This window comes from Priapulus caudatus, unplaced genomic scaffold (genome assembly GCF_000485595.1).
Source record: "Priapulus caudatus unplaced genomic scaffold, Priapulus_caudatus-5.0.1 Scaffold4261, whole genome shotgun sequence".
Lineage (NCBI taxonomy): Eukaryota > Metazoa > Priapulida > Priapulimorpha > Priapulimorphida > Priapulidae > Priapulus > Priapulus caudatus.
In genome coordinates this window covers 884-9,065 of record NW_014581322.1, presented here as the reverse complement: position 1 = coordinate 9,065, position 8,182 = coordinate 884, and the positions used below count along the sequence as shown (strand labels likewise).

Genomic DNA, 8,182 nt, shown 5'->3' with positions numbered 1-8,182 from the left:
TCTGTGCATCAGTTGATGATACACAGAAATCTGTGCATCACTTCGTGATACCTAAGGTGCCTAAAGTTGATTTGCACCCCCCCCCCCTATCCCCAAGAGGATAGGGACCCTATCCCCCTATCCAAAAGGGGGAGGGGGACCTCCTATCCCCCTATCCCTAGGGGAAGCTCGAGGGGGACCCCCTATCCCCCTATCCCCAAGAGGATAGGGACCCCCCTATTCCCAAGAGGATAGGGACCCCCTAGGGACCCCCTATCCTCTTGGGTTTGGGTTACATTATTGTATCTAGAATAGCCCGACCAGGCTGTGCGACCGATTAATTGTCTATATGTATTGTATATATAGGTCTTCTAACCCTAGCAAGACCGTTTCTTGGAGCTAACTCTAGAACTATAAGTACATAGGCCCTTCGTTCCACCACATCACGTTTGCGAAAATGAGGGCCGGGGTCCTAAACTAGGATTAAAAATTAATAGACAAGGTATCAACTTATTTCAGGGTGTCTAGTTCTAATTGACAGCGTCGCGATTGCATGCATGGCCACGCGTGACCTCTACATTCATTGCGCTACATCGTGTTCCAATTCCAGGATGGCAGCTAGGCGGACGGACGATGCCAAGATCGTGCGCCACGAGGTGGCGCCGGCGGCGGCGTCGCAGGAGGTCGTCGTCATTGTTCTGGACAGCACTGATGAGAACGAAGAAATGATCGTCGTCGGCAAGGGGAAGAAAGGAGGCGGTCGAGTCGCAGAAGAAAACAGGAAGGAAGAAATACGGGAGAAGCCAGCGAAGCAGAAGGAGAAGGAGACGATCGTCACCGTCATCGACGATGACGACGACGGCGATGGGAAGGTGAAGAAAGGAAGCGGTCGAGTCACAGAAGAAAACAGGAAAGAACTACAGGAGGAGCGAGCGAATGAGAAGGAGGAGGAGGAGGAGGAGAGGATGCCAACCCTTGATGGCAACGACGGAGAATCGCCTAACAAGCGTCTCCTGATTAATTTCGACGAGGCGAGTAGGGTCCAGCTCTTGCGTCCTGAAACGACGGCTGCCGACGCAGGTGAAGGTCACATCAGAAGGTCACGTCAGGGTTCTTCCCGTGGCTGTTCGTCGTTCAACGTGTCTTCAAAGCTGAACTAATGTGCGTAAATCATGCATGTATTAATCATGCAGATATTTACTCTCGCCGAGTCGCGTCTCGTTTCGATCCTAACCTCCCCGTGTCTCGGATCGGTGTTTCAGATGAGTGGCGCATATTGGACGAGGACCGTTACGACTTTGGCTTCTACTTGCAGTTGGCGCGGTGCTGGGAATGTGACCAGCCGGGCCATCAAGCTCACGCCTGTCCGAATAAGGTGAGCGTTCATTGCGTTAACCCCCCGAACTCGGTCAACCAAGCCGAAAATCGTCGCCGGAATTCGACCCGTCCTCTCGACGTTATTGGCCGGCAGCTCTAGCTAATCGCCCTCGTGATAGCACATCTAAAAGATGATTTTAGGTAGCGAAGTGAAGCGAGGTCGTTAATTTTGGGGCGCACGCATAAAAAACACGTGTAAACCGGGTGAGGTTTAGCTGACCTATAGCGACCGTACCCGTAGGTGACGTGGTTGTCACTTATCACACTCGGGCGTATGAATCAGTCGTCATCGTCGTGAAAATTGGTGGAGTATTAATGTAATGTAATCAACTCCATGGGGTTATATTAGAACCATCATTCTCAATTCACGGGCATGTTAGAAGCAAAATTAATCCTAGCATCAGTCTCAACATTAACTTTGTATTGTTGCAGTGACCGTCGACAGAAACGCGGTAAAGTTATGAGTCTCTCATACGCAGTGTGTAGAGGAGGTGTGGTTCTACGAGGAAGAGTCGATGCTGAGACATAATTACGCTACGACTAATTATGCTATGACTAATTTTGTTTTGCACACCCACCAGCAGAGTTGCTTCTGATGCCTCTTGCAACATTCCCCAGAGTTCGCGAATGCCACGAAGATTCCGTTCTCACTTCCCAGCTTCGTTTTTAGCTCGCCTTGACATCAGCAAGATGAGCTATTGCCATGGGGTGTCGTTCGTCGTACGTACGTTCGTCTGTCCGTCCGTCCGTCCGTCCGTCAACATTTGGCTACGGTCAACGATAACTCGGGAACCGTTTGACCCACATGTTTCAAATTGCATAGTTGTTACTCCTATGGGAGAGGTTTGAACGTCCTATTTTGGAGCACGCCAGTCGACCTCCTTTTGAGCCACGCCCACTTTTTGACAAAAATGGAAATGGCCATAAGTCAGTTCGGGTTCAACGGATTTTGCTCAATTCTGGTATGTGAATGAATAAGGACTGGCTCCAAAACATATCACACGGTTTGTTTTTGTTTTTTTAATTATGCAAATTAGGTAGATTTTGGCAATTTTACTATGCATTTCAGTGTCTGCCTACAGTCAACGCCATCAGATTGTATGCCAACAGATCTGAAACATTTATTTTCGCATCAAAAATTACTTATATATCATCATTATCAAAAGTATATAATGGGAGATATGCTATATAATGGCAGTTCTCCCATATATACTCTTGCTTTATATATCCCCCCCTCCCTCTTCTATCACACCCAAGGTGAGCTACAGTGTCATTGACACTTTCATTTTGCAGAGGGCGCCGGTGTGCTACCTGTGCGGCGGAGGGCACGTCATTCAGCGGTGCCGCCGCGTGTTCTGTAACAACTGCCTGGCGCCGAACCACACGCAGCGCACCTGCTCACGGCCGCGCAAGCACCGCCTGCTGTGTCGTCGCTGCTTCATGAAGGGCCACGAGATGCAGGACTGCCCTGATCAGTGGCGCATGTACCATCGCACGGTGAGCGCGCGGGCGGGGCGAGCCGACACTGCCCCCTCCGTACTAATCCTGCTCTCCCTGTGACATTGCTATGATGTTGATCCTTAACTTCCCCAACCTCATTTGCCTTCCTCAACTCCTCCTCTTCCTCTTTCTCCTCATCCGTCTTTTCCTCCTCATCCCTACTCTTGCCCTGCATCGTATTTTAACTTGCCTTCCAGTTTAAGCCGAGCACTTTTCTCTGACCTTTACACCAAGGTTTTTGCCGTCACCCTAGCTCAAACTCGTTACTCCTCTTCCCTACTTTATTCCAAACTGATAGCCCCCCCCCCAATCTGAACCCTTACTCCCCCTCATATCGTAACCCAAACCCTTACCCTCACCTTACCAAAACCCTTTGGCCACATCCAACGCTTCTGACTTACTTTCAACCCAAGCCTTAGCAAAAACATACATGTACACTACACATATGATACGTCTACGTTTTCTCGTGATTAACTTTTTTAATTCTCTCGTGATTCTCCACGATTTCCCGGGTTCGACCTGTCTGTTCTCCCGTCACCAGGTGGCGTTAAACATTCAGCTGTTCTCTTGTTCTAGACGGTGGCGGGTCCTGTGGAGGAGCGAGAGGACGGAGAACGTGCTAACGCGAACTCTTGGTGCTGCAACTGCGCAACCAGCGGTCACTTTGTATTTGTAAGTAGCGACGATGAGACGCCGCGCTCGTCGAGGGGGGCGTGCTATAGATGGCGCCACTCGGCAAAGACTTGCTCTGTGTTTCACCGGAGTTGTTATACTAATGAAGGCAATGTTTAATATTTATGTTGAGATAAATAAGGGAAGTGTGTCAATCAGCTTCTTAATAATGCAAAAGCTTGTCCATATTAGGTGATGTTTAGCCTGGCAGTTTTGTACAAACTGCGATCACTAGTTAATCATGGCCCTCTTCATATGTGTTGTGGGAACATGAAATCTTAAGTTTCGAGGTCGGTAGCTAAGCTTCATTGTCATTGAATCAGAAAGTGCTGCTAACTGTTTATAGTTATGTAGTGCTGCTGCAGAATGTTCGGATATTCGAAATGTGAAAAAACAACAACATGTGTCGCAAAACAAGCCACTTATGCAAACGTATGATTTAATTTTCAGGAATGCTTTATGTCACTCATGGACAGAGACATGATGAGAACCACTCAGTTCGTGAAAAGCTACAAGGAAATTCACGGGCAGAAGAGAAAACTAGGTAATGCAGGGTGCGAAATTAACAGGAGTCTGGAGTCAAATACTCCCTGATTTACTCCTGATTTGACATATGCAGGAGTCTGTGTGACTCCCTGAAAATTCTGCCATACTAACTAGTCCATTCCAGCGCACGGCCTCGCGGAATTACCGTATTTTTTCAGCTAATGTCCAAAGAAAATTGGGCAGACGTGCAACCGCACGAATCTTAAAAATAAGCACATGCGTTATTGTTAATATCTTTAATTTTGAACCTTAGACGGAGGACTTCCTCATTTTGCTACGGACTTCCTCTTTTTGAGGGTAGGGAGTCCGTTGGACTCCCGTGTTCAAAAGTTAATTTCTACCCCTGGTCATGTGTAGTACATTTGAGCAAATTACGTGCAGACGATCGACACTACAAAAGGACTGACCATTCCCACTGTCAGTCTTCAGTAAATTGTCACAACGATCTTCCTTCTATCTCGATCTCCATCTAAACTCAGTAGGAGTTCCAAATGATTCACTATATGATCTCAGAAGCTACCTTCGGCCGCTCAAAATGCGCGTCGTAAATCGTCGTTGTTGCCACGAGCGTCGTTGCCACGACGACGGCTATCGCGCGATGAATCTCCGTTATCGCGGACAAACTTGATGGTAGCATTTTCAGTATATCACTTCTATAATCAAATGTTGCTTCCATGTGAAACGGTTCGATTTCTCACCCTTCTCCCGCAACGTTTTCGTGCCGTGAGCCTGCATTGACACCCCGGTGCTGCATGTGAAACGATTTGATTTCTCTCGCTTTGACGACGACGACAAACCCTGGTTCTCCTCTCCGGACCCATTTCTCTTCACGCGTTTTTGCCTCTCGTTGCAGGTGCGTCAGAGGCATCTGGCAACATACAGCCCGCAAAGAGACGATGGTGGGAAGACACTGAGGAAGACGTGAGAAGGAGGAAGGACCGTGAGGAAGCCGTGAGAAGGGAGGACCGTGACGAAGACGTGAGAAGGAGGGAAGACCGTGAGGAAGGCGTGAGAAGGGGGGAGAACCGTGAGGAAGGCGTGAGAAGGAGGGAGGACCGTGACGAAGGCGTGAGAAGGAGGGAGGACCGTGAGGAAGGCGTGAGAAGGAGGGAGGACCGTGACGAAGGCGTGAGAAGGAGGGAGGACCGTGACGAAGGCGTGAGAAGGAGGGAGGACCGTGACGAAGGCGTGAGAAGGGAGGACCGTGAGGAAGGCGTGAGAAGGAAGGAGGAGGCGGAGACCGACGGGTGGCGAGCACGAACGCGGTCGTCGGCGGCGACGGAGCGACAACAACTCCTTGTCAGCGTAGTCCCGGAAACGTCGTCGCGCCTCGTGGAGGCGGTCAAGCGGTCGCCTGCGAAGACCGTGCGAGAGCAGTCTCTGCAAGCCGTGGAGCGCTGCGCGAGGGACTTTAGCTCGGCGAAACTCTTCCGCGCGTCGTAATCGCACGCGGCAACCGGTAGAGGGCGCCGGCGGCAGCACCGTCTGGTGCGTCTGCGAGCGCCGGTGAGGTCGCCAGGTGTCGCCGGCGGCGGCCGCGTCAGCGTTTCAACGGACGGGGTGACGACTGAGATCGTCTGGTTGCTCGGTGGCTCCATCTGGAGGAAAAGTAGAATGCGCCCGTATAAGCATCGGAAGTCATGTGCGCCCTCCCTCCATAACACGGAGGGAGGGCGCAAATACCAGAGCGTTAGCGGGGCTACACTCAGGCTATAATATACGCTACAACACACAGTGCTGGGGGTCTGAAACAGCACTGGTTGTTGTTTTAGGCAGTGCGGGTTGTAGGCTATTCTGAACCCGCCCAGTGGAGAAGGGCACGTTCTCCACTGCATTGAGTTACATTACTGATTGCTACAACTTGTGTTTATTATATAATGTATATATATATATTATAAATGTTTACAGGTATTATCCGCTCTTGGTAATAATAATATGGTAAATATATGATAGTGTTTTGACTTTATTACACTCTAAAACCTGGCTTTCCCCTTTTTTATTACATTTAATTTTAGAGGTAATTTGCAATTTCGATTCATAACATTATGATTTATCTGATGGCCTTTAGTGCCTTTCTCTACTTTAAAAAAACCTGGATCGGTGTGCACATTATAATTATAAATCGGTTTGCGGCGGGACAGACAGACAGATCGCAGTTATTGATAAGATGCCTATTCAAACACTTTATTGATTTTTTTACACTTACACAAATTACATTCAGCAGAACGGTATAACATAAAAGAAAATAATACAAGTGATGGAGGGCGAAATGACAATACAGTCTTCTAGCTAGCCAGCCACTCCTATAAATTGCAGAAAATTATTAATGATTAACAAACAAAAATAATAGTTGAACTCTGTCATTGGAAACGTTTTAGATTACATAGTTATATAAGATTTTTTACAGTATATTCAACAAACAAACTTCGAATTCACCCAACAACAAAAATTCTTCAAACAAAACATTGTCCATGTTCAATATCTATACTTATTTGAAACAATGATTATTATCAAAAAGAAAAGCTTAGATACTTATAGTTATATAAACAGTTAGACATTTCAAATTAAAATTCAATGCAAAATTTGATTATATAAATTAATTAATATACAAACAACCATAGGCCCCTAGACAATATCAGAATGTTCTCAAACATATCTAATTAATAATACAAAAACAATTACAAGCAAAGAATATTAATTATAGATTCTGGTCAATGTATTTAGTTTTAATACAGAAAATGGTGAGATCTACATGTATCAGTTCACCTTTTGGCCTTTTGGCATTTTTTGAACTTTCATAGAATTTATGTACCATTTTTGTTGGTCAAATTTCGAGTGCAGGTTTTTTGGGGGTGGGGTAATAAAAAGGGGTAATGCGGGACCAAAAAGCAGATGCGACGGGGCCCGAGAAACAAACAATTTTTTTGGGGGTCTAACATGCCTTTGTTTCCTGAATTAATCCTTGATTGAATAGACTGATAAAGCTATAATAGCATATATAGTAAAGTCATTAATCATATTATATATAAATCATGTCTATCATTCCTTACTCATATGTCATCATGACTGCATTTTCAATCACCTCTAATTTATAGCACAATAGATGTATAGGAAAACTTCACAAATTCAGTAAAAATCTCTAAAATATACAATTCATATCAAGTTTTCATTAGATTAATTACATTACTTGCAATCTAGATTACTTTACATATCAAATGATTTACTTTTATTTATCCTAGATTAGGGGATTGTTATCAAACTGGTTTTACATGTCTGGATGAAGTACTTATACCTACCCAGATAACATGCTTACGTTGAGCCAACGTTGGCATTTGGTTGGCACGGTCACAGTTGGCAATATGACGTTGGCAGGGGCGTAAATCCCGGAGGGGGGATGGGGGGGATGCATCCCCCTCGCTCTTGAAGGAGGAGGGATGGCCTGTACAAATATCCCCCTGAGATTCAAAAAACAATAAGAGAAAAAAAAGAATAGTCAAAAAGTATGGTTGCAAACACGTGAAATTGTGAGAAATTGCAATTCTTACCTGTGTTTTAATACATGTATTATTACTATAGTAACCTAACTGTGTACGCTCTCTGAAAAGTCATGAAAGGTGTTTTGAATCATAACTTGTAGGGTTGATCGAGTCTAGGGTTGAGATAGTGTCATCAGACATGAGAATATGGCCCATGGTATGCCTCAGATTGCAGGAAAATGGCTTAAATATTTCAAAATTTTCTGGGGGGCATGTAAATCATGTCCCCCAGACCCCCCTAGCACTGCCATGCCTACGGCACGCGGGCCTGCCTGCGGCAGCCAAAGTTAATTTCGCCCCCGGCTATCGCCGATCATCCCCCCCCCACTCCTCGGTACGGATTTATGCCCCTGGACGTTGGGCCAACGTTGGCATGGTCACGGTTGGCATGTGGTTGGCAAATGGCAATATGACGTTGGGCCAACGTTGGCATATGGTTGGCATGGTCACAGTTGGTAATGGCGCTGTCACACCTCCGTATGAAAGCCAGCGTATACCGACGTATGAAAAATTTGGTGAATACGCTGGGCGCACGTCGAATAAGTTATGGGTAAGCTTGCTCAAAATCTTCC

At 46.4% G+C, this 8,182-nt stretch overlaps 1 protein-coding gene across 1 annotated transcript; it reads left to right on the top strand.

The window, feature by feature from the left end:
- The first annotated feature begins 590 nt into the window (after positions 1-590).
- LOC106819735 (zinc finger CCHC domain-containing protein 7-like) lies at positions 591-5,693 on the top strand. Its single transcript, XM_014824330.1, has 6 exons — positions 591-1,059; positions 1,242-1,354; positions 2,650-2,853; positions 3,433-3,528; positions 3,979-4,072; positions 4,928-5,693. Exons 1-6 carry the CDS (start codon positions 591-593, stop codon positions 5,515-5,517), a joined length of 1,566 nt encoding a protein of 521 aa, XP_014679816.1. The 3' UTR covers positions 5,518-5,693.
- Positions 5,694-8,182: the final 2,489 nt, after the last annotated feature.

Coding starts and splice junctions, on each gene's coding strand:
- LOC106819735 (XM_014824330.1), top strand. CDS start 591: ATGGCAGCTAGGCGGACGGACGATGCCAAGATCGTGCGCCACGAGGTG. Junction 2,854..3,432: donor GGCGCATGTACCATCGCACG/GTGAGCGCGCGG, acceptor CTCTTGTTCTAG/ACGGTGGCGGGTCCTGTGGA. Junction 3,529..3,978: donor CCAGCGGTCACTTTGTATTT/GTAAGTAGCGAC, acceptor TTTAATTTTCAG/GAATGCTTTATGTCACTCAT.